This window comes from Diadema setosum, chromosome 17, assembly GCF_964275005.1.
Source record: "Diadema setosum chromosome 17, eeDiaSeto1, whole genome shotgun sequence".
Taxonomy (NCBI): domain Eukaryota; kingdom Metazoa; phylum Echinodermata; class Echinoidea; order Diadematoida; family Diadematidae; genus Diadema; species Diadema setosum.
Window position 1 is genome coordinate 33,531,993 of NC_092701.1, and position 27,786 is coordinate 33,559,778.

General features: G+C 38.7%; 1 protein-coding gene across 1 annotated transcript; it reads left to right on the top strand.

Moving 5' to 3' along the window:
* Positions 1-1,467: 1,467 nt before the first annotated feature.
* On the top strand, positions 1,468-27,459 carry LOC140240628 (uncharacterized). The gene is made up of 19 exons (XM_072320381.1): positions 1,468-1,588; positions 3,382-3,575; positions 4,039-4,106; positions 5,793-5,969; positions 6,964-7,056; positions 8,109-8,187; positions 9,254-9,437; positions 11,846-11,921; positions 12,563-12,727; positions 14,120-14,187; positions 15,346-15,428; positions 16,616-16,722; positions 17,072-17,163; positions 18,443-18,537; positions 19,748-19,830; positions 20,490-20,624; positions 21,135-21,324; positions 22,670-22,728; positions 23,915-27,459. Exons 2-19 carry the CDS (start codon positions 3,398-3,400, stop codon positions 26,537-26,539), a joined length of 4,557 nt encoding a protein of 1,518 aa, XP_072176482.1. The 5' UTR covers positions 1,468-1,588; positions 3,382-3,397; the 3' UTR covers positions 26,540-27,459.
* Positions 27,460-27,786: the final 327 nt, after the last annotated feature.

Genomic DNA, 27,786 nt, shown 5'->3' on the forward strand with positions numbered 1-27,786 from the left:
CTTAACATTCGTTTCTGGTCCATTTTCCCTTTGTTTTCATTGTATTATATAATATACATATTATTATTATTATTATCATTATTATTATTATTATTATTATTATTATTATTATTATTATTATTATTATCATTATCATTATTATCATTATTATTATTGTTATTATTATTATTATCATTATTATTGTTATTATTATTATTATTATTATTATTAATATCATTATTATTATTACTATTTTTTTGCTTTCTAATGAATGCTGACTAAACATTCCGGCTTTTTTTTTTTAAAGCAACTCAATTTCAATTTCAATTTCAATTTATTTCACAAACCATTCACATGTGTCACAAACCGCTTTTGGGGACAAGTATATTGTTTTGTATAATTACAACAAATTGAACAAGGTTGATGTTTACATGGAATGTTGCACGTGGGACCTTGAGAAAGCGTAGCTTGATGAACAAGGTCAGCTAAAAAAAAAAAGAAGAAATATTACATGTAGATGAGTGGAAGTGATATACAGTGTATTGCAAAGTAAATGAAGGGCTGAGGTGGGAATTAAAAAAAACAAAAACAAAGGGAGGGGAGGGGAAGGAGAGGTCAGAAAAGAAAAAAAAATGGAGAGTAGTGACATGTACAGTTCAAGTATAGTTTATGGGTGAAAATACACACATTGGTCATTAATTAAAGGTCATATTATCATCAATCAACATAAGATGCAAGGAGATGTTTTTTAATAATCTTTGCTTGAATACAGATAAACTGGGGGCAGAGTTGTAACATCAATTGGCAAATTGTTCCAAAGCTTAGGACCAAAAAAATAACAGTGTTTTGTGCAAATGTGGTGCGTGTACGAGGTATATGGAATAAGTTTTGCTGACGAGTAGAGTAATTGTGAACATGACTGTTCTTCTTATATAAAACAGAAAGGGCAGTATGACATTCATTCACATAGGTTTGATACATCAAACATCAAAGATGGAAAACATAAAAATCATATATTTTCAGTGATTTTTTCTCAAAAAATATATTTGAAGTGTAACGCATAATTTCAAAATGTCAATGTCTATTGAATTAAGTGTAATCGCAAAGATAAGAAAAGGAAACAGAAAGAAAAAGCCACTCCCTTCCTCAGAAACACATTTTCTATACACCTGCATTGAATTCCACTCCCTCCAACTTCACCTCGCCTCCGCTTTTCCCTTGCAACCTTCCTCACCCCTTGTAGGCCTACACTGTATACTACCAATACAGATAGATCTACTCAAGTTTTTCACGAGAAAACACCATAAATTTTTATAATTTTCATGACGAGCAAGGAGGAAGTTTTTTTTTCCCTTATATGTATATTAAAACTTTAAAAAAGAAATGATAATTTCGATCCTTTTATTTTCATGACAATATGACAGGAGAGAAGAGTGTAATGATCGATTCCAATGTATTTGATCGATATAGAGCAATTAATCGTTTTCAAAACGATGGAAAAGAAAATGTCCGCTTCGGTGAAAGATTTTCCGCATACTTGTGTAAAGTGACAATTCAGCTTTGAAATCACCTTTCAGAATCATTCTATTTTATGAGAGATCGTGAGAAGGTAAGTATTGTCGTATACAGGAACACTCGGAACGTGATTTTTAGTAGTAGCACCGACAGAAAATTGTGGTCACCATGTTTGTGTTGGCGCGTTCTAATTCTGCACTAACTATACACAGCCCAGTCGCGTAGCGTATTAACAGCGTCTGGTCGGGCTAATTCTGCACGTATGGTATGGATCTGTTACATGGATGTGTAATAAAGTAACGTGCAATTTGTCCGCTGCTGCCAGTGTACTGACTTAGACGTGTAATTATGCAATCCGCCATTGCGTGCTATACTGTAGGCCCTACTTGGTGCTCCCGGTGGGCTGAACAGTGACAGTTTAAGGCCTATAAATGAGTGTTAACGGTAGCCTTTTCGGACACGATTACCAGACTGGCTACTCCGAATCCTGCTCCTTCACCGTGACATTTTGGCAAATATGGGTAGCCCGTAAAATGGCGTAGGGACCTAACGTTAAGGTTAACGTTTGCGAACAACAAACTCTATCGCCTGAGCTCTGTAACCTGTTAGAGTTCATGACTACCGTCTTTTTTTTTCTTCTTTGAGAATGTTAAAATTGATATAACGTAGCGTAAATAGGCCTAAGGTAAAATAATAATAAAAAAAGCAGTAGGGCCCAACTGTTTGGGTCTAACCGTTAAGTTAGTTGGACAACTGACTGAGTGAGCTGAGCTGAGCTGAGTGTGGGATACCGGGAGTGATCGAGAGACATCCAACTGTTTTTTTTTTTTTTTTTTTTGTTTAGTTTAGTTTAGTTTAGTTTTTTTTTTTTTTTTTTGGGGGGGGGTGCAAGAAAGTGAAATATTGTTTAAAGTACACCAGTGAACGTTTCAGAAGAATAGGAACTGGCATTCAGAGTGGGTAAAGAAGTTTTATATCCATGCAACTAGACTATTTTTTGTTCTCGAACAGTTGATTACGAATATGCAAATGAGAGAGCTGGTAACATCACCTCACATTGAAGTCACAATTTTCCATTGATTGTCTAACAACCCCCCCCCCCCCCAAAATTAAATTTGACTTGGTACAATGGTAGGTCTGAAGGTAGATATGTTGAAAATGCTTGGACATTAATAAAGGGGTGGTGTAGGATCCTAGTATTGGCTGAGATATGATTCAGTTACATTTTTGCAAGATACATGTAGGCCTACTTATGGAAACCAAACCACTTTATGAAAATGTTAAAGAGCATACATTTCTAAGAAGAATTCAAGGTTTATTTGATGAAACCAAAAGTGACAAAATTAAATTTGACTTGGTAGGTCTGAAGGTAGATATGTTGAAAATGCTTGGACATTAATAAAGGGATGGTGTAGGATTGGCTGAGATATGATTCAGTTTTTACATTTTTGCAAGATACATGTAGGCCTACTTAGAAACCCAACCGCTTTATGAAAATGTTAAAGAGCATACATTTCTAAGAAGAATTCAAGGTTTATTTGATGAAATTGGTTTTGAAATGGCCGAGATACCCAAAAACAAAGTAAAACAAAGTGATCATAATAAATGGTGGGCCCCACCTTTATCACTTTGTTTTGGATACCTCAAGCATTTCAAAACCAATTTTCATCAAATACCGTACCTGGTGAATTCCTCTTAGAATTAGAATATGCTCTTTTGTATTTCATAAGAAGTTTCTCATTTTCTCAAGAAATCATCATCAAAAAGCGTTGGAAACCTGAAACCCCATATCTCAACCGAAAACTATACCAGCCCTTTAAACTCTCAGGAAGCACTGTAACCATGGTAACAACATTCTCCTGATTCTCTATCACCAAACCATTTAAGAGACTAGAGGTTCAACATGGACGACTTAGGAGATCAGACCAGGGAGGAAGACCATCTGGAGCTGCAGCAGGAGATCCAGCAAATCCACAGGGTGCTGGGTGAGAGTATCGACGGGGAGGAGGATGAGGACGCTTCCTCTGATGATGAGGATGAAGATGACGATTCAGATGATGATGAGGATGTTCTTGTAATGGGTGAGCTTACAGAGCTGTAATCTTCAATGGGATTATGTGTAGTATTTTCATTTCTGGAGAAAACATAAAGACCTCATAGGTGCCCATCCCCCCCCCCCCCCCCCGAGACACACACCTGCATACACTGAAACACATCCATGGGCATGTTGAAATCTGATACTGTTTTGTTTTTTGTTTTTTTGGGAAATTCGGAAATACTCATGACCAGTACATTTACAAATGCACACAAAAATACTTCTATACTCAGAATGTAGAGTGTCTTGTACGGTGTATTGATATTCTGTTAGTTGACAAGTGTATATTATGTGTGTATTGGAATGATAGCTAATCTGCCATAAAGAGGAGACAATGTTGAGAACTAGCATTTTGATTCTATTTTGTTCTTCTTTGTAATTATGAAGTATTACCGTGCTGCAACATGGTAAAGTCTTAACACTGTTTATTTATCACCATTCATTTCCAGACCTGGATAAAAATGAACGCATATTAAGAAGTGTAGCCCAACTCCAGAAGAAGGTCAGTATATTTAAATGACGAAGAAAGGTTGTAAATTTGTTGGAGGTTACATTAAAAAATCTCATGGAAGAAGAAAAAAAGAAGAAAAAAAGAAAGAACCCCCCCCCCCCCCCCCACCAGAACACATACACTGTAGGCTTGGTATTACCTTCTCATGGCAAAGCTTAAAAAGATGTATGGTTGGGTGTTCATAATATCGGACACCTAACGTTTTTCTATCAATAGAAACGTGAAAAATCTCACAATTTGCCTGAAATTTTACTCACGTGTGGAGAAAATACTCCGGATTCACAAGCGCGCACTGAAAATGCGATCTGAGGTACGCGCTCTAGATGGCGGCTTCGAACGCGTGGGGTGTCATTTTTTCCGCACTCAGTTGCCGGGCTCATATCGACCGACCACCCCGCCCTCTATTGACAATACGTATAAAGCGTACTTAAACGCGTTTTTTCGACAAGCTGCTGTTTTTTTCTAGTCATAATTTTTCCCCCAATAATATTTGAATATATTTTGAATCCTTCGATATTACTTTTGAAGGACTGTTTGATGAATTTGACTTGATTTTTCATTAGGAAACTTTTCATCGTAATTGAAATAAATTAGATGAGTCGGTTTGTTTTTTCACATTCATTTCTCGTTTCTGCATCAACTCGTACGGTCGTAGCGGGCGACAAAATGTTTATGTCATGTGATATATATGTGTAACGTGTGTGCGTGCACGATCGTACAAGCGGCGGTGACAATTTTGCGGTCAAAATCGTCAAATTTATTACGGAAGGATACTCTACATCTAACAACGAGTCAGCAAAGGTAGGCCTAGTTATATGTAGTTACACGATAAACCTTAGGTCTATTCGTTTTTGCTAAATTTCGGTAATTTAGAGGGAATACTTAGTTGTTTTCGCCACATTTTACTCGGTAGCGTAGCCCAGTGAAGAATCGAACACCGTTGCGCGTAGTCCCATGCGTACATTTTCTTTCTGTACGCGCAATGCCATTATAATGCGCGGTCGGTCGTTATGGACCCGGCCGGTGGGTTGGACCCCTACCATACAGTGAATAACATGTAATCATCATTTTGTTCTGTTTTGTTCTACTTCTAATGAACACCAGGATTTTTTTTTTTTCAGAATTATATTATTGTTTTTCTTTTCCATCACTGAATATCAAGAAGTAATTATTCAAATAAAGAGAGTGTAACCTAAAGTTTTATCAGACTCTTTTTTTTCATTTTTCATAGTTAGATAACAAACAACTAAAAAAAATAACACATAAGGGACACTCCAATGTCAACTGGAGGTGATAGAATTTTATCTTATGGGTAAAAAACAAAAAATTGAAAGGATTATACAGTGGACTCCCATTATAACATGTAGTCCTCATGGACTGGCAGTTTTCTTTCACTACCGGTATATCAAAATTTAGTTATAACTGAACAAATAAACAGTAAAAGACATGAGTGGATAATTGTGCGGCCTAGATTCTTCTTTTGTCGTAACAGGAATTATATTATAACCGTTTTTGTTACAACAGAGGTGTACTGTAGCAAGTAAATGAAAACACTGAAACTACAATTTTCCAATTTTAGGCAATTATTCTTTGGCTGTACCATCTTATTTATCTGTTTATTCAGCGTTATTGTCTGCTGTTCTTATAAGCGGGTTGCATGACATATCAAGTTTTGTTGTTTATTGAGCGTAGATCAGCATAGAGGTCTCTCCTGCTACCAGCCGTCCCCTTGAGGTGCCTGCCGAGCCCCCGAGAGACCTGGAGCCAACGGCTGAGAATCTTCTGCAGCTGAACCTAAGCTACCAGGACCAGCTGTGCAGTGTGCTTGATCTCATCAAGGAGGTCAGACAAAAGAACCACATCACTCAGGTAATGGCCCCCCCCCACCTCATCACCTCCCCTTCCTCCCCCCCCACCCCCCCCCCCCCCCCCCGCATCACAATTACACAAGACTTCATAGATTTGTCACTTACAGCTTTAATCATTAAAAATGTGATTTTTTTTTTTACCTCATGTTTGCTCTCATTTTAATAAGCTAAAATGTAGTGACACTACATTGCACAAAACATACTATTATTTTGATGTTTGTAATATATTCACACATTTTGTTTGGAAATGAAAATAAAAGAGGAGTGAATGAATAGTTCTCAGAAGGGCTCAAAATTCATCTTCCGCCTTGTGGAATTTGCTTGCAATATATAAAAAAGCTGTAAAAAAATACTTGTCTGGCTGACACTACTTGCCAGGATAATGAGTTGTTTTCGAGCGTGTTGAGATCAAAAGTGTGTAGTAATAAGAGTCTTTATATGCAACTTTTATTTTTGAAACACCCATCCTGTCCAGAAGTGGGTAGATATAACACTATAAGTGTGTGATGATCGAAATACGCCCTATATCAGTGAATATGGTCTACATTCAGTTTTAATCAATGGTATGTTCTTTTAATTTGCAGGTTGTCAAGTCTGATGTGTATTTCCCATTAAAATTCTTTTGTTTTATTGGCACTAGTGTGACCATGGATGTAGGTGTGACACAGCTCCTACTACTTAATTATGCCAATTCAATACAAGTAAACTGTAGCTTTATTCACAACAACTGCAGCCTTTGTACCGAGGATTATAAAAAAAAAAAATTGTTTGTGACAATTTGTGTAATGTATTGGTGTTATAATTCAAGCTTTAAAGTGATTTTACATGTCGAGTTGCTTCAATGGTACCCTTGGCATGAGAGTAATGAGATGTGAGAGATTAAAAAACAAACATACACACACTCACACTCACACACTCAAACACACACACACACATACACACACACACACACCATTTATTGACAGGCTATCTTCTCTCTTTGACTTTGATTGCAGAAAAAAGTGTCTGAAAAGACCAGGTCCTTAATCAAAGGAACAAGGCCCATGTTGCACTTCCAGAAACACTACTTTTCTGGAGAGAGAATGCAGGTAAGTTTTAAGTGTAACATGATTTCTCAGTCACTCTGCTCAGCACTTTGCCTGGTGCATATAGATGCCAACCAAAGGTTGTATACTATAATGTCACTGAGGAATAGACAGTGTCAATTACTTCCATGTAGAACTTAAATCTACGAGTTGTCCTGTCTTCTTATTTTGTTGATGTAATGAAAAGTGACCATTCCTATTTGTGTGAGCATCGGTACTAAAGCGTGTTCATAGAAATACTTTTTAGATCTCCAAGCAACATAATTTGGTTTACAGCATTGCCATCAATTCTCCTGCTTTGCTTTAATAAACATGTCATACATAATAAAAATAATAATAATGATAATTATCATTATTATTATTATTATCATTATTATTATTATTATTATTATTATTATTATTATTATTATTATTATTATTATTATTATTATTATTATTATTATTATTATCATTATTATTATTATTATTATTATTATCATTATTATTGTTATCATTACAGATCAGCAGTTGCGATCTTACAAATTTCATTTGTAGGAGATTGAAAATGAAGTGATTATAAGGAGAAGTTAAAGTGCACTGATGCCAGGGTATACTTCAGGGATCTTGTCCCTGTGATATGATAAGACAGATAGTGCCATTGTTATGTGTAGTTTTTTTCGCACAGCTGGATCGTTTCTTTACAGAGATACAATCAGCATAATCTTTAAAATGTTTATTGATTGCATGCCCCATTATTGCTATTTTTTTTTTTATTGTGAATAATCACTTAATGATTGTATAATAGTGTGCGCTGAGAGTATGTAGATCTATGCTTCAGTCTATGTGTGCGGATGTGAACATGCAGAATTTTTTGTTTTAAATTATTCTAGAAGTAGTCATGTGGATGATAATATGTCTGACACTTCAACTTATGTTCCTAGTTCGAATGTATTTTATGTAATTGCAATGTATTATGGCCTTTGGGCTGCGATTTTGCAAATTCTACCAATTAAACCATTCCAATAATAATGATAATGATGTGTTTGATCTTGCATGTGTTGTCTCTTCTATTGAAGACTGCTCCACTAAGTGATGAGGCAAAGCAGATCAAAGCACATGAAATTCAAAATCCCTTTGTTGGGCAACTAAGAACATGTAAGTGACTGAGCACATTTTCTATCGATACTATTTTTGCCGTCATCATAATCAATGATGATCATCATCATGCCCATACTCTACATGTAATCCTCCTCAATAATCATTCACATGATCAAACAATATTTCCCTAAATTGAGGATGTTATCATCACCATCATCATGACCTTTCACCCCAACCTGTCAACATAATTATTCACCTATACCATCCACAGCACTAACATGCTCACACTCTCTCCCTCTCTCTTTCTTTCTCTTTCCCGCTCTCTCTTTCCATAACTTTTTATTCCATGAGCCTCACATACCTGCCAACTGTTCAGTTTTAATCTGAACATTCAGATTTTTCACTGAAAGAAAACACATTAATTTCAGTGTGTTCTGATTTTTTAGAAATATCTATTAATAGTAAATCATAGGAAATTTATGAAAGTTCAGATTTTTGAATAATTTTTCTTTATTAGTTCAGATTTATTAAGTCTCAGGGTCGGCAGGTATGGCATCATGTTGGATACCCATGTTTTCTTTTATTGCATTAATTTCTTTCATAATTGATTTCCCAACAGTCAAACTTTGTGCTTGTTGATAGCAATCATTCTGTATGGAAATTAAAATATGTAATGCGTATGATTGTGTTACAGATGTATTAATATTAACGAAAATTGTTGAAAATAGTCATAGTACTGAGTAGTACCATATTATTGCAATGTTAATGAAGCTGCTGAGAATTGATGTACTGGTAAATAAGTGCCAGACAGACAGTAGATCAAATGAAATCAGATCAAATCAGATCAAATCATTATTGTTTGCATGACTATCACCACCTTAACTACCCTAGTCAGTGGATTCTCACTGACTGCTGCATGAAATCTCCTTGATTGAGATGGGTGAAAGTTTGCAGCCCTTGTACGGCAATCATCAAGTGTCTTGATGTGAATACATTGGAAGCACCCTTCTTCATATTGCAATTTTGGAGCATTACTTGAATCGTTTCCAACAGGGGCCTTACTCGTGCTCCTGTTTATGTAGATTGTGCTCTCTTTCTGTCAACGTCAATTGCCGTTCCGCAGGGACGGAGGAAGAAGACACCTCCCTCTATGAGGGGGTGCGTAATGATGGGCTCCAGCGGTGCATGCAGCCGCTGATGGCCAGGCAGGAGCTGCTGTTTGAGAAGCGACAAGCCGCTGAGGAGGAGGAGAAGAGGACCCTCACCAAGGAGATCAACAGCATCATTGAAAAACTGGAGGAGATGAAGTAAGGGGGAGAATTTTGATTGAACTTTGACCTTTTTATGCCATTTTATTTTATAGCCAGTAGGAAAGAAGTTAACCCATTGAGGATGGGCTGATTTTGCTATAGCACGCATTTCCCATAGACATCACTGGAGACTCGTTCTCAACGGGTAAAGTAAATGCTTACAGATCAAACAGCCACAAGGCCAACAGTTCTGTGCCATTGGATCTATATGTACGCAATGAGGACCATACGTAATATGGGTACATGTACTACCATGGCTGACTAGGGACTTTCACTGATGACCTTGCAATTTAGAGCTCATTCAGAACTTAATCTTTGAAGTAAGCAGGGTTATTAGGAAATAATAACCCTGAATTAGGTTCACAATCAAAAATTCTAAAAGTCCTCCGTATAATATTTTGAAGAGGTACCTGAGCTGCTTAACCCTAACTAGGCCGGGCTATTCAGGTAGATGATAGAGCCGGGGGGGGGGGCCTCCCATGCCCCCCCCTCCAGATCTCGGCCGTCGACCGCGCGATCGCGACGAAAATTGGCACATGCATTGCCTATGATGTAATCTAAAGTACCATGAAGTTAATTTTTTCAAAAATTATCATTTACACTAAATTATGCTAATTTATGCATAATGATGCATGAAATCAGACAATTTGGTATAAATCACTAAATAAAGCTCAAAACAGGCACATTTTTTGTGTAAATATTCTTTTTAGTGTCCTTAGCAAATGTAAGAGAAGAAAATTGCGCAATCAGAAAAAGTTTCCTAAGTATTTTATTGTTTTTTGAATTTCTTATGTATTTCTTTGTTTTTTCGACTTTATGTTTTTCATTGTTTTTTCGATGAAATTTGTCCGTGACATTGTTCCGAACAAGAAAATGCGTTATTAATTGATTTTAATCCATAAAACCCCAAAATAATCATGCTTTTATGAAATTTGCCTGTAAACACAGTTTGCATTGAAATTGTACACAAATTCACGTTTTTGAGCAATTTTTGGTCTGACATGCACGTGCATATTTATGCGCAACTTCGGAACCGCACACCCGGGCATCGCAAATTTGGTGTCAAAAGATGCGGGAGACTCGAAAGAAAAAAGTCATGAAACGTCGTGGCGATAGCTTCTCGCGATAGCGATACATCGCGCGAAACGTCGAGGGGGGGGCCTCGGAGGCCCCCCCCCCCCCCCCCCCCCCCCCCCCCGGCCTAGTTAGGGTTAACATAATTCCCTCACAGATGGTGTAAATATCAGTGTTGTTCTACAGGGCATGTCACTGACAGAGACCTTAGTTAATGACATCATGGCATGGTTGGGTGCATCAGCTGACATTAAAGAATGGGTCAAGAGAATCCTGCAATCCCAGTGGTTGAGAGCAATTTGTCAATTTTTATTGGCAGTACGCTTGATCACTGGTGATAGACGCAGTAAACATTTTGTCACGTGTACTTGTAACAGAGAGTCATGCACTTAGCAAAAGTGTTCATGCATTTAGCAAGAGATGGCTTGCTGTTCATACAGAAGGAACAAGTAGGTTGTGTTTGCACACTTAGCAAGCGTTTGCGCACTTGGCAAGAGATGGCTAGCCTGCATCAGTACCATGCATCAGTTAAAATTGTCATGCATTATTGATTACTGATGCGTGGTTTCATCTTTGGCGAGCCAAAAAGAAAGACTTGCAAATTGTCAGAAATATGATTAAAACAACAGATTTTGGGCAAAATTTGTCACCATTCTATAGAACAAATGACCTAGATGTCTTTTGTCTGAGTCAGAAGGAATACTGTGCATGTGGTAACTATGAAATTTAGCCTTAACCCACATGGCTTTGCCTCATGGGTTAAGCATTCCATAGTTGCCTTATGCACACAATTCCTGCCGATGCATTCAGACCTGTGCATCATTTTTATGTCGTGACGTCTTTTGTGAAATTATACATAGTTATTGAATGTATTCTCCTCAACCTGTAAAGCTGTTTGTAAAGTTACGAACAACTTATGAGCGACTAATGATCAGTTCTGATGTGCTATACTGATCAGAATTTCCATAATTCAGCACAAGAATTGATCACCAGTCGCTTGTAAGTCGTTTGTAAATTTACGAACAGCTTAATGAAACACCCCCCTGGAGTCTCAACTTGCAGTCTTGATTTAAACTTATATGAAAGTAATTTCCAAATACTTTCATGAGAGGTAATATTAGTTTTTAGTCTTTTCTTACATATATTTGCAAACAATAATTTCATCATTCAACACCGCCCTAAAATTCAAAGGCTGTGTAGAGTAATATGATTAAGATATTAACAAGGCATGTACCTAGCTGCAGGTAAGACAGGAGCTTACAGCTTATTAAAAGATTTTATATGAAATATCTTCAACAAATGCTGGTGATATATACCACTTTTCTGTGCAGTACCACTGCCAAGGAAGAAGAGCTACTTGGTGACAGACTGCGTGACGTTGATTGGCTGAAGATTTCATCACTTCATGTAAGTCTTAAGGCATACGAGTGGTCGACTGTGTCTAAGCTTTTTGTCCTGTTCGTATCACAAATGATAAGCTGTCCTTGTGAAAAATAATGCATTGATGGCTTCCATATCGAGCAAGTAATTAAGAATATCATCATTTCTTTCTTTAGTAAATTTTAATAGAATGAAAGTTTTATCGTTGAAAGTAAATGAAGAATGATTTGTCATCAGTTGTGAATCTATGGGAGTGTAAGGGGTTTAAAAATGCTTTGGGTTCTTTGTTTTGTTTTTGTTTTTTTTCTGTTGGGGAGAGAAGTGGCAACAAAAAAAATGAATTCAAATTTTTTTTTTTTTATACTTGTCAGCTGATTTAAATAATATTAATAGTAAAAATAGTGGCCTCTTATAATGCGCTGAAGTCCATCAGGAATGATGCTCATGGCAAGAGAAGTGGCAGCAGAAAATCTGGAGACCTTTTTTTTTTTTCTCTCTGTCTTTGCTTGTCAGCTGATTTTGGGAGATATGTGACAGCAAAAAATTTGAAGATTTTTTTTTTCTTTATATTACTTGTCACCATCCATTGTCATTGGATCGACCCCTGCCAAAGCTGTCAGGTGGAGTTTAGGGAACAACCTTTTCTATTTTCTTCTCCTCTTTAACAGCTGAATGGGCTAAGGACCAGCGTCGAGTGTCAGCTGCGCTGGCAGAACCACCTTCACCCGTCCGTCACGAACGGTCCCTGGTCTGTGGAGGAAGAGAGGAGGCTGGATGAGATTGTGGAGGAGCATCAGGGGCGGGACTGGAAAACCATCGCCGAAAAATTGGGAGTAAGCCAGTCTTCCAAATCAAAACCTATCTTAAAAGGGGAAGTTTTCCCAGACATGCATGTGGTTTGAGTAAATGCAGCAATATTAGTAGAAGGCATCATTGACAGTTTGAGGAAAATGTGACAATCTGTTGAAAAGTTATGAATTTTGAAAGTTTTGGTGGCAACAATGCTGGATGAGAAGACTGCAGCAGTCTGTGAAGTCAAAGCTTTTAACAGTGATATGAAGGAAGTATAACAAGAATGAAAGAAAATGTCATTTTTCTGGCATAATGAAGAGCAATTGGCATACTTCTTTTTCAGAATACATGGGAAATTATATTACCCTTAACATTTGTCAGGAACAAGGCAAAAACAATGTGCACTTTTTATAAAAATTACATTTTGTGGAATTTTTGTTATATTTTCTTTACTTCGTTATTCTGCAGTGACATCAAGAAGTGAAGTAGTCTTCTCGTCCAGCGTTGGTGCCTTCAAAACTTAAAAGATTCATTACTTTTTCAACAGATTTGTCAGAATTTCCTCAAACTTCATTTATGTGTTCTACTGATATTGCTGTATTCACTCAGTCCACATGTATGCATGGGGAAACTTCCCCTTTAAATTGATTTTATGAGCAGTCAGCAAGGAACCAGGTGTAGTCCAAGACAAAATCTTGCCCTCTCCCTTCCCAATTCCATCTTATCAAGGCATTGGTGCAAGGCTACAAATCAACAGCAAAAGTATCATCAGCAACAGAGGGTTTGTTTTATCTGAAGAAATAGCAGCATGTTAGAATATTTGCAATAGCTTTAAAAGGTTAGATAATGCATTGAGTTACTGAATCGCGGGATGCACTGTGCTGCTGTTTTCTTGTCGGCATTTCATAATGCAGCAGTGTAGATATTAGTATGTTTGAAATTCAAATATCAATTTGATTGGTTGTATACTTTTCCTTTTGATTTTACAAGATACAGATGCACATCTGTAAGGTTATACTGAATCTCAAAGTTTGTATAGATATAGGATATAGGCCATGAAAGAGGTTGAGAAGGTGCAGTAGAAATTATCACGGTTTGTTGGGGACTACTTAAATGTTTAAATGTGTTGACAAACTGCATAATTTCTTCTGTTCACATTCTTTCATGCATTCAGTGACTAGTTCTGTGCCGTTTCCTACCATACGCAGCTGTTGAAATACATATTTCCTTGATAATGTCTACTTTTGTGTCAAATATGCATGAGATTGCTCCAAGGAGTACCTGTTTCAAGTCGTATTTGTGTTACTCACTTTCTTTGCCCACTAGAATGTTATATGTTATAGCAAGAAAAACAGTTAGAGAATCCTTAATATTTTTTTTATCTTAGTATTGGGTCCATGATCATTTTCTTTTTCCCCCATTTTCATCTTTAGACTAATAGAGCTGCCTTTCAGTGCTTCACAAAGTACCAGGAGCGTGAAATATTGGCGTACACAAGACGGTAATTATCGTTGATGCCACTTCTATCCATTAAGACTCAGATAATCTGTTGTCTTCTTTTGCCTTTAAATGCTCCGGATTTAATAGAATCTTTCAAATGTTCTTTGTGCATCTTGATGAAATGAATTCAGCTTGGCCCCTTACCATGGACGTGTGATGGCAATTTTTGTACTTGCGCCTGAAGAAGAACAAAAATTGTCATTCAAGTCCATGGTAAGGGGCAAGCAAAATGTAATCCTCTGAGGGCATGTGTCAGTAGCTGCAGTCACATTGGCAAAAGATTCGTGAAGGTTAAGATTATGCAGTCTTTGCAATCTGTGGTCCTCCATCCACACTGGCAGCCAAACTTCTCCATCTTGAAGTTCTAGTGCATGTGTGCAAGAAAGAAGAAAGAGTACACCAGCTAATAATTGTGACTTAGCAATGCACACAAGTGCATCCCATTGAGGCACCACCCAAAAACCATCGATCAGTGCCACAAACAGATGGTGGACTGGTCATGTGACAAACTTTGCAAAATTTCAGTAGTGTTCAATTATCCCTAGTTTGCCAGTGTGATGGTGGCTACTGTAACCATGTGTCAGATGTGATGTAGATGTGAAAAATATAATTTTCAGTTCTCCCTTTAAATAATTTCTTTGACTTCATAGGATGTCTTCTAGTTGCTTTAGGATATGTCTATGTTTATAACCTCATTGCCTTAGGAAACCTCTGGGATCTTGTGCAAAATTTATAGAATTTTTTTGAAAGTCACAATAGCAGGCTAATTCCATGTTAAAAGTATGCCCATTAGACAAATATTGATAAATCTGTACTGCAATAGAAAGTTATATGGAAATATACCGGTGTGTTTTCTCCCAAATCTCTAGCCATAAGGTCATGATTTCATGTTCAATAACCTTGTCCTACCTTTCATATTAGTCCTTAACCCAAAAATTTGTTTTACTTTTTGTTTGTTTGCATACAGTTTTAATGTATTTCTTTTTCTTACATACTGCTCATATTCTGGCGTATTAAGACAGTCAAAGTAAAAGATATTTATGTGTGTTGATTTTCTTCTGTTTGAGTGTGGAGTTATGGAGTGCAGGAAAGTATGTTGTCTTGAAACTGAATAAATTTTTTTATCATCCAAATCTTTACTTTCTGCTATGCTGTCCAGACCTTTCACTAGGGAAGAGGATGCCCTTCTCACGGAGCTGGTCAGACGATTCCGGATTGGATCTCAGATTCACTTCAACAAAGGTACAGTAGGGAGCAGTTTTGTAACTACAAAACTTATGCTGTGTTTACACCATGTTCCCGGCGACCACGGCAGCCCTGTTTGCTCGAAACGTAATGCACCATGGGTAGATTGGATATTCTCCTGTTTTTTCCCTCAGTATTCTAGTCTTGGTTGTTCCAGTCCTCGCTCCGGTGAACATGTAGCTTTCAGATGTCAGACAGCGTCTGGTCAGGCTAGACTACATAATATTTCCATTGTGTCCCACTACGAACTGCCTCCAAGTTTTGTTATGACCTGTTATATACTGTCACGCTTTGTTGCCTTCACTCCATTTTATTACAGCCTACAAGGTTTCTCATAAGCAATGGGACTGCTGTGGCAACTTTTTTGACAGTCGAAAAATCAGACATTTTACATTTTCATTTTCTTCTTGAGAACCCCATGACCGATTTTCACCAAACTTGGCAGGTAGCATCCCTAGGAAGATACGCTTATCTCAATATGTTCAAATGGGCACCATGCCCCACCTGGGGTCCCCCAGGGAGCCCAAACCCCCAAAATTAAGAAATCTTTAAAAATCTTCTCTAGAACCAGAAGTGATAGAGCTCAATTAATACTATGAGTTATGACATTGATGACTGTAGTTTCAAGTTTGTTCATGGTGGAATTAGGGGTGCCCCTCTTGGGAACGAGGGGAGGGGTGGTGAAGATTCTGTACATAATGGCCTATGGTTCCCTGAAAGGTACAGCAATATTGCTCTCATTTCAATAAACAACTTTCTAAATAATGTAAGATTGCCCACTGCATGTTAATTTTTTGTCTATTATAAGTTATGTTTATTTAATAGCCTATTCACCTGTTGAAGACGAGTCCCGAGTATACTCGGTCAGTTGTCTTTGGGAAACGTATGTTGTCGCAAAATCAGAGAGAATGGTGTAAGAGAATGGTGTATCACAGAAGTACTTCTGGCATGCTTCTGTTGACCTTTGACCTCTTTCAAATTACATAATCATATATCCTATATGGATACAAGAAAATATTTAACTGTGAAAATAAAATGGACAGGCGGTTTTAGGCATTTTATGGAGTAATTAGACGGGTGGTTTCCAGCATTTCGGTGACTATAGGGTGAAGTCGGGACTAATGTATGTAATGCTGATGTGTATCAAGAACTTGCCATCTCTTTGAATGTTCTTTTGACCACAGTGGCCTATTTCATGGATCAGAGAGACAGAAGAAAGATTCATGAACGATGGATCAAGAAGTTGGACCCGAGGTGCAGGTCGGGATTCTGGACAAGAGAAGAGGACGAGGTAAAGTCTGACCGTTGACTTGCAGCAAATAGTAAAGGCCATGGTAGGACCCTCTGTTTTGAGTCAGTCAGTGTCACAATAAATTTTGAAAGTGCTGTTTTACTAGTGGTTTCACCAATCATGCCCTGAAGCGAGACTGGCTAGGGGGAATCATGGAAGATACTCCAGTCTCATGAATGGACTTGATTGAAGCATTGGAGACCTTCCCTTATATGTTAGGTATTGTTGGTCCTTCTTTACTTTGAGAAGAAATGCAAAGCAGCAGTCATGTACGTTTGTGCCTCCATATATTATCATGTACTGGATGAGAAATTCATGTTAGGATATACTGGGTGTTTTGCTCTGGCAGTGTCTGCGGAAAGGCTTGGAGCAGCATGGACTCAAGTGGTACAAGGTGGCACAAGAAGTGGAAGGCAGATCGTCAGCACAGTGCCGTGACAGGTGGGAGACCACAGCCGCATTACAGGGGCATTCCACATGATTTTCATAATTTCACATCATGTAGTACATAAATCAGGGAGGTGTTACACAGATGGAGTGGCAACTCTTCATAATTCATGCAAACACATGTTTTTTTTTTGGGGGGGGGGGGGAGGGGGGTTGAATCAACTCCCCCTCAACATTTTTGGTGACTATTCCGCCACGCAAAATTTTTTGACCGTGCCGTTTGCTGACTTTTTACTTTTAAGTCTCGCGCATATTTTGACACCATTTTTGCGAAAATCGTGCATACCGTTGCGACGCTGCATGACCTTTTATATATGCCTGTCAGACTGAAAATGGCTCAAAAACGTGATTTTGTGTGTAAAGTCTATGCAAATGGAGGTTTCTCACCTTATTCATAAAGGCTGAAATCAATTGATTTTAGCATAATTATGCTTGGAAAAGGTTCTGTCATAAATTTTGCAGAAAAAAAAATGATAAAAGAAAAGTTTGAAAAACAAAGAACTACATAAGAAATTCATAAAATAATAAAATACATAAGAAATTAAGTTTGATACCGGATTTTTTTTTCAAGTACACTGTTAGGAATACTACAAAGAATGTTATCACCAAAAATTAGGATTCTAGGAGCTTTACTTTCTGATTTAGAGCAAAATGTATGATTTTATGCATATATTAGCATAATTGATTAGTATAATGAAAATTTTCATTTCTTTTTGTATAATGTGGTAGATTACACCACAGGTAATGCATGTGCAAATTTTCATGGCGATTGCGCGATCGACGGCCAAGATCTTGGGGGGGGGGGGGTTGAATCAACCCCCCAAAGATTTGTCTATCTAAAAATGAAATAAGGTTTGTAATTCTGAGGGTTCATTAGTATGCACTTTCTGTGCATTTTCAAATTATCAAAATGAACCTTATTTGATTTTGAATGAACAACCCTTATTTCACTTTTGGATTAACAAACCTTTGGAATAGTTAATCTTCAGAATAAGAAATTTTTGGAATAACGCCACAAATGTTCAGATTTATGAACCCTATTTCATTTTTCGAATAATTAACTTGTAGGTATAGGGAGATTCTATGTTTTGGGGTATTGAACTTTTGAAATAATGATCATCACACATTTTATCAACTCAGGTCTACATCCTTCTTCTGTGTTTTGTCATTTCTGTGTGTTCATCTACTTAAGCTAATGATTGAAATGGGTGTTGTGTACAAAGAAAATTCGGTGTTGATTTTAAAAAAAATCTTTCTTGATGCTCTTGTCCAGGTGGCTGTACACCCTGAACCCAGGGAACAGAAAAGGACGGTACACCCTTAAAGAAGATCTCATCCTTCTCGAATCGGTGAAGCAGTATGGTGTTGGTAAGTGAAAGCCCTTCAATTTGCCTTCCCCATTTAATCTTAATTTTTTTTTTTTTAAGGAAGTTTTTACCTCATAGACACAATTTAACCATCCTTTAATTATATACAACCTCATTTTAGACAATTAGCTGCCATGAGCTGTTCATCCACTTTGCTGATTTCCTCTTGAATCAGTGTATCCTTGCTTTACTATCTAACTTTCGACTTGGCTTTGGAATCCATGCTGTCACTCTTCCCTCATATTAAGAATTGACTTGTGTTAAAGCTTAAGTAGTTATTCTAGAGCAGGTCAAGAAAATGTTGTGATTTCGTTGGTCAAGACCTCTATGTTGGTTTTTGCTGGCTGCACATTGCAGCCACTATTAACAAGTTATCATGCAAGAGCTTGCATACTTAAGCGAGCATTCACAAGTTCAGTTAAAAGAGATGCCTAGTGGCTAGCTAACCGTGCATCTAGTAAATTTATGTTGCGTCCAGTTATTACTGGATGTATGTCTGGAAGTTAAGGATACACGGCATGCATCCATGGCTAACCAAGAGGAAGTGCATCCAGTAAATTTGCTATTGGGCTACATGATAAAAAAATGGATTTCTGGTGAAAAATCTGTCCCCTGTTCTGTAAAACAGATGATGCACATGTCTTTACATATGACAGTAGGAATAGTGTGCATATGGTTACTATGAACTCTAGCCTAAACTCACTCAGCTTTGCCTCATAGTTACCTTACATACACAATTCTTACTGACACGCTCAGACCTGAGCATTATTTCTATATTATGGTATGGCCCCCTGAAGTAACTACACTTTATAAGTAAAGAAGCTCTCCTAGTTTGGTCACTCATCTGGAGATGTTTTCAGTGTAAGTTTTATCAAAATTCTTTGAACGTTTTTGCAGTGTGAACATTTTGATGCCTACAAGGCAATCAAAGAGACGGTGACATAGCTTGATCTTGTAATTAATCTAGCCACCGTACATGCATGGACATAATATGCCTAGTCCTGCATGTAAATGGTTATTCATTTGTGCTTGACATAAAATTGAGTTTATATCACAACTATTCAATAGAATGTTGTTTGCACTGAATGGTCAGTGCCTGGATGTTTGGTCTCACAGAACACTTTGGAGACGTGATCACCGAGGAGTTCTTTTGTCAGTTTGAATCTCCATCAGCAACATGTTATTGTTGCTTTTTCACCTGTCTCAATTAGGTTGCTGGGTGCAGGCAGCTAGAGCACTTAGCCAGTTCTGCACAAGGACACCAAATTCAGTTCTACATCGATTCAACAACATGGTAAGCCTGAACATTAAAATAAAAAGAGGATAATGAAAAGGAGGATAATGAAATAGATGGTGAATAGGATATTTCAATTTATTCATTCTCCTCCTGTCTGATGTGTCACATGGATCATTTTAGTGCTACATAATCATTATGTTGTGAAGCTAATGCCCTAGAAGATAATTTATATAAAGGCTGTGGTGCACATTGATTTATGGAGTTCATGATGTATGCTGGAGCTGAAGTCCAAACTTTAGATGCCCTATTTTCTTTGTGTAAGTGTGAGTGCCAAGTTTCTGTGTGTTTACTTACTTAGGATTCATGTGTTGCATTTACAAAGACACAAGTAAACATGATTCTTTATTGAGCCCTTGGTGCATCATGATGGATAAATGTAATGGTAATTGTATAAAAGGCTGTTGGTGATTTATGCACACACTTTTTGTTCTGAGAAAAGGCTGATGTTGCCAAAGCAGAATTGTTTATATTTCAGACGTGTCTGTGTTTTTCCATACATTGTATGCAAGTTGAAGATGTAACGACTGATTGCTGTTCCCATTCAATGCCCAAAACAAAGTATCAACAACAACAACAACACGGATTGAATTTATTGTGTTTTTTTTCCCCCCTTCCAAATAAGTGATTGTGTCTGTAATTTCTCTTTTTGTTCCCAGTTCCAAAACTTCTTCAAGAATGTGAAAGGCATCAGTCTGAGGGAGGGGACATCCTTTGACCTGCTGCGGGAGATGCCGTTGGAGAAAATCTTGGATGAGATGCTGGAATATCGGAAGAGCCAAGGAGAAAGGAAGGTAAAATCTCTTTTGGTATCATATCTCTGTAAAAGAGGACATAGGCAATGTTATGTGTCTTCTTTTGGTACATTTGTTATGTTATTCTATTTCTTCTTCAAAATTTGGTTTAATGTTGTTGTAGAGAATACCAGAAAAAAAGATAAGGATTTTATATCATTTTCATGATGTACATCCTTGTTGGAAGCAGTACGAAATTTGTCCTTGTAGCAATTAATATATCTCTCCAGAATGGTGTAAAGACAACAGTGTCGGTGCATCATTCCAGTACATTGTTAAGTGTGACATGTTCTGATAGAGAACACTTGGTAGGTCCCTGTCACATACACATATGCATGTTAAAGCTTGAGAAAAGTAACAAATAAACAAACAAACAAACAAACAAACAAACAAACAATGAGCCCTGAACATGTGAGCTTACTTTTCACCTTGTTAGTTTTGGCGCTCAAAGGGAAACGTACCCTCACCCTTCCAACTTGTCTTGTACTTGTCTCTCCTTGGCCTCGTCAGAACTCAGAAAAGGTGGATAAGAAATACCAAGAGCTGTACAAGAGCCGGCGTGCCCGTACCCTGCCCAGCCCCATGGGGAGAAAGAATGATGGTAGGAGGTGTGTGCAGAATGTGGATGAGAAGCTGCTTGCTGCCCTCAAGCCAATCGGATGGGCCAATCCAACTCCTGGTGCCTGCAAAAAATATGCTGGTAATTTAAAGAGGAAGAAGTCGTTGTTGGTTCAAGGGGACAGGGGAGTTCGAGCGCTCTAAAGTGAACCAAAGCGAACTGAATCACAGCGTACCGTACGTAATTGTACCAGATTTAGAGCGTTCGATCGCTCTGTGGAGAAAGCGTACCTCATGAGTTATTTTTAGGGGAGGCATGCATTTTGTAGCAACATGTTCATTCATCTGGAACACTTAACTAATTACAGATGTCCCAAACAAAGAGAATAAACTCTTTGTATTATGACGTATGTGCATGTTGTGCGCATTCTCACATACAAACTTTTGGTACACGTTTGGTACCATTTTGGAGCACATAGGGAAGTGGTCCACTTCTGACTCAGTTTCGCTCAGTACGATACACTTTAGGAGCATTCAAGCGCTCATCTGGCGCAGTTACCGTATGTTACAGTTTGCTTTAGGAGAGCGCTCGAACGCACCTTTTGTTAATATTATGTAACTTCTTACTCTAAGGAGTTTGAGCTTGGTCCCATTACTATCAAATTCTGCTATACCTGGATGTGGTATGTTCTGGTAACAAGTTCTGATACATGATGTCATATGTTATAAGCATTTATCAGCAAGTGAATATGCAGAGGTAACAATATAGAAAACAGTGATCATCACGTGGCGAAATTCTACAAGAAACATTGTGACCTTAAATTTACTTTGTTGACCAGCCATTGCAAGATAAATGGGTTCATGGTCAGTAAGGCAGCAGAAATGTCACCAATGCCATAGGGATATTTCATTAAGAATTGTGTCAGTGATTTTCACTGGCAAATTTGCTCTCAGCCAATCAGATGTAAGGATTTCAGTAGCTTAAAACAGTCATCTGTTAGCTGACAAGTTCCCTCAAGCGCTGCCCAGATTGTTAACGGTACAATAATCGAGCAATGCATTGCTGTCAGTTTGAAGTGTGAGTGTGGCCATTGAGGCCACTTATTCAGCAAAATAAGACTTAAAATTATATCACATTGGCATTTACTATAACAGTCAGACAGCCCTTAATTTCAAAAAGTGATATTTAGTAAAGATTTATGTACATGAATTTGAGATTTTCTCAACACCTCATCTTATTAGCATTTGTTGCTGTATGATAATGTCTTTTGAAAGTGTACAAACGGTAAAGATCCACATACTCCCTATTCATGTTATGTTCTAATGAACCTGCTACCAGTCTCTTTTTTACTCTATGACTGAAACGTGAAGTTTCAACGGCTAGAGTCTGGTGCATGCTATTAGTATGTTCTGAACACAAACTGTTTGAATTCTGACCTGAGACTTGTCTCCTTTTCATGATTCTTTCATCCATCTTTGTTTTGCAGCAAGCAAAAAGAAGCAGCGACAGGAACTTCGGGAGCGAATCCTAGAGATCATCATGAAGGTGAGACATCCAACTCTTTCAGGAAAACTCATCAAAAAATAACATTAAAGAACAAAACCATGTTCGAATCTTCAAGGGGTCTCTGGAAATATTCTGCCAACCTTACCTTGCCATACAGTGCACTCCCATTTTAACGAACATGGTAATAACGAAATTTCAGACATAGTGAAGTAAAATTCAGGGCCATATATATTTGTCTACATATTTTTATACACTCTATTTGTTCAGGTATAACAAAATTTTGTTATAACAAAAGAAAACTGCCAGTCTTGAGGACTTTGTTACAGCTGTAGTGTGGCCAAATGCTACCAGGGATGTATTACTTTCAAGTTTAGAATCAAATGTAGCTAGATTTGTTCGTGATCAGATGCTTTTATTTGGCCAATCAGGTGGTCATCATGAAATTTATATCATATCATTTCTCAGGATCGCAACTGATTGACAAAAATAATTGCCTTTCATCGACATATGTAAATAAGCACCTGTTAGCCAGTGTTTTAGTAGTAGTCATTAAAAAAAAAATAATAATAATGATTATGGGCATACACTCTCGGGTCGGACTATAACCAACAATCTCCTGATAACTGCACAGGCGAAATATCCACTAGACTACAGAGCTTTTGCCCAACAGATATTGCTGGTTCTGATCCTTAATAGCAGCAGGTATTGTTTGTTTATTCAAATTAATGAATTCTTGCATGGAGTTATGAATTGCTGCTTTGAGGTGTTTTCATTGCAACTGATTGACAAATTGCCCTTCATCGACGTAAATGAGCACCTTTGTTGAATAGATAAGCAGTACCAACTGCTATGGATGACCAGAACCAGCACTAGCTGTCAGGCGGAAGCTCAGTAGTCTATTTGATATGATGCATTTCTCATCAGGACAACCTGTGTATGTGTACCATTTTCGTGGCTACATTCGTGGCTACTTCTAAAATATTGAATAATTAGTGCCTATTCATGTAGATGAAAAGGAGTTTGTTAATCAATTGACGTAAAAATGCAAGAATTAATTGATTTCAGCATTTGTCAGGATTTCCAATGATCTCATCCGATTGTGCCATCCTCCAATTAAGCATCAAAATGTTCAGACAAAGTATGCATATACAAAAGAGATGTTAGCCAATTTGGAATTGTGATGTTGATTGCTGTCAAAATTAATTTTGGTGGTTTTCCCTGCCAGGCTTTGGCTATCAACATGGAGGGCAGAGATGATGTCATTGCATCCATGGCCAATCGTGAAGGGGTCTCACTGAAGTCAAAGAGTAAAGCAAAATCAGCTTCCTCATCTAAGGGCAAGTCGTCATCCGGAACTAAATCAGCTGTTGTGCACTGTAAAGAAGAAGAGGAAGATGACGATGAGGGCGATGATGAGTGCACAATCTTGGATCAGCTGATGAACAATGATAATCTGTTTTCTGATGTATGGAAGAACCAGAGTGATGAATCCAAAAAGCAAACCGAGAAGGGTCCTTTAGAATCAGGTCCGGCAGAATCAGGTCCACCTACCAGGTCTGCCCCAAAGCTTGAGAAAGTGGATTGCATGCCTACAGTGTCTGCGGTGATAAACAGGCCAAAGACAGTCAGAATGAAACTGGAGCACAGACGCACAGAGAGAGCATTCGGTAAAGGCGCCATATCAGTTCCAGGACAGGGATACCTTGTACCCTTAAACAATTACCTCAATCAATTCGGTGTTCCAAGATCTCCCTTCTTATCAACCATGCATGCGCCCACTTCAACTTCAGTGCAAGCGCCTCTTGTTCAAGGACTTACCCAAACTGAAGGTCTCACTGGGAAGACAGTGCTGCAGAACATTGCTCCTTCTCAGATTCATTCAGGACTTGCAGGACTGGGTGCCCAGGTTGGCCCCCAGATGTCAGCAAGGAATGTTCTCAATCAGCCAGGAGTCATTCACTTACCAGGGAAGGGATACCTGATTCCAATCTCCAAAGTTTCCCAACTTGCAGGAAGTGTGACGGGAGATGCAGTGCCACCAAGTGTCATGCTGGGACAGACCTTTCAGGGAGTAGCTCCGGCTACAAATGTGACAAACCCCATCTCTGTGACTTCACAAGCCTCAATCCATGCAAGCTTAGAGCAGACCAACCTCAGCCTGGCAAGCAATGTCCCTGGAAACGATCCAGTTGTTACTCAAACAGCAGTAAGTGAGGCTGTTTCTGATATTCCCTCTTCACCAGCAAAAGGAGTTGTGCATGTCACTGTTTTGAGGGACAAGGACACCATGAAATTTTGTGTTGAAGAACAAGGAAGAGCAGGTAAGCACTCAATCACCAAAGCAGCTACTTCTTCTACTACCACTGCCACAGAGAGCTCAGGCAACTCTTCAAAGTCAGCCGCCTTTTCTGAAAGTTCCAGTGATGCACCATTATCAATGGATCAGCAGTCACTCTGTGCAGAGCAAGAGGTAGAAACTCAGTCTGGACAGAATGTTCCTCTATGTAAACCTGGCAGTGCGCCATTGGCCACTGGAAGGACTCTGTTGTCAGAATCTGAAACCACGAGTAATTCTCGGCAGAGAGAATGTGACTCAAATTCCGAAAGCAAGATTCAATTACTTCCACCAAATGCTGCTACCACTGCCGCGTTCATGACCATGCTTCTGGAGAGAAAGCGGCTGGAATCAAACGCAAAGAGGACCCAAAGCTTCCAGTCTGTTCGTAGAAAACCTTTCCAGGCAGGCGACAAGGGAGTACTGAGAGGGCCAGGTGGCCTTCTGCAGGAGTTGTCTTCCATGCATTCAGAACAGCAGTCTAATCATGCCACTCCAAATGGCAGTGGTATGATACAGAACTCTTCTGAAGTAACTGAGTCCAGCCAGTCTATTGAGGGTTCAAATTTACCTGCAGTGCTAGATAGTAACAGCTTGGAGCCAGATGCATCAATATGCTCAGAAGAGTTAGAAGTGGACGGAACAAGAGAGCAAGGATCTCAGAATCATCAAGAGCAGAATAACACCAAAGCAGCCAGAAAGAAAGGTGGTCGTACGCACTCAGGGCGCAACACAGAGAAATGCGTCTTAAAGTTTGAGAGAACATCTGCAGAGCATTCACAAGCTTTGGAAGTGATTCATCAGAGCGAATGGTTCCACGTTTTCAGAGAGCGCTTCCTTTCTCTATTCTTGTGGCCAGCTATGCTTTCCATTGTAGGACCACACAGGAAGCGGGCTTTCATACCCAAGGCCAAGCCAGCAGAATCCAGGGGAGAGTCTGGTGAGCCAGCTGCTGCACCTACTGCTGGTGACATTGAATGTGATGTTGGTAACCAGTCAGAGTCTTCTCCTGCTGTGAAACATGGACGACGAAAGAAAAGAAAAAGGAATAATCCTAATAGGCCAAGTCTTGTCAAGAGTGAGGGAAAAAGTGCAAAGAGGAAATTGAAGAGCATTCATCCAGTGCTTGAAGCATGTGTAGCGAGGAGAACACGCAGTAGTGCAAGAGATGATGGAGCAACTGGAAACAGAGATGTCAGTGCAGCATCGTCCTCTAAGAAGGTCGACCCAAAAGGATGCAATCCAAGTCCAGTACGGGAGATGTGTGAAGGTGTGGACAGCGCTGGATATGTTCACCTGGAAGGTAGTGCTGTTGGCGATAGTGTCAGTCAGACAGGAGTGCATGGAGATCAAGAGAAGGGAGGTACTGTTGACCAATCATTCTCTGTGCCTGGATCTCTTGAGTCAAGTACCGAAACAACAGAAGATGAACTGTGCATTGTGAAGCGCCCTCTGGATGGGGCTGACAGCATAGAATCAATGCCAAAGAGAATGAGGTTAAATCCAAATGAATGAAGTCTCCATTGTTGCATTTTCTTGCTCCCGTTTAGAGTGCATTGCACTTTGAAGTGACAGTTGTTTTAGTGTGCAGTAGAGATGCTGCGAGGGCTGTCTTGTTTTCCCCCTCACCAGCAATAATCCCAAAGTTAATTTTGTTGACTCACTTGTGGCACTACCTTAACCACTTGGCTGCGGACCACGTAATATTACGTCCTTGGTGACTTTCCATTGTGTGCTGACCACATAATATTACGTCTTCGTGCTATATTGTGTAATTTGAAGCCTCAGCACTGTGCTGCCCCTACCCCTACAGTGCAAACAGCACCTGAATACCAAAATTGAATTCATGGGCAACAGGTGCCCCAAAAAATCTGTGATTTAGCTGTGATTTGTGAGGATTTTGATTGATCTCCAAGGTGGAAGTTTCTATAGAGTCTCAATTCGAAATGGCAACCTACAGTGGGAGAAAGGGTTTTGATGAAACTTTTGATGATAGAAGTGAGGCTGCCCTCGGTGAAGGATCTGTGGAGGTATCAGAAGGAGAGGATGATACCTCACTATTTCATATTTTTAGCAATATAATCTTGGCCAAACTTTTTCCTTTTGAAAGGCATGATATGGTGTAATATACATGTATTATTATGCATCAGCACCCAGGGGTTCAGTGTGCATGATAGCCTGCAGCAGTCAAGTGGTTAAACATATGTGAAGATGTACACTTAAACTTGGTGCTTTGAGAGTGCTTTTACATTGTACTGCCTAGATGTTGAAGTAAAATAACATGGTTTTCATGAAATCATACCCCAGGTAGAACATGTAACAGATCCACTTGCTGCCTAGCCCAGGACATCTTAAAGGGGATGGCTAGTAACCGATCAGTGGGAATCAGTGGGAATGCTGAGGGATGATTGTTCCAATCCTTGTGGGATTTATTTAAGAGTACATTATATATCTACTGTTGTGTGAAAATTATTTGCTTCAGAACGGTCTCATATTCAAGTAATGTGCAGATTAATGCCCCGTCACTGACCAGGGACGCTTACCTGGAAACATTAAACTACACATTACTTGAATATGAGACCATTCTGAAGCAAATAATTTTCACACAAGAATAGATAATATAGTATATAGTGTACTTTTAAATGAATCACACAAGGATTGGAACAATCATCCCCCAGTATTCCCACTGATTCCCACTGATCACTTACTAGCCATCCCCTTTAACCTCAAACATTGGGCAGCTGTTATGAAAGGAGACTTGC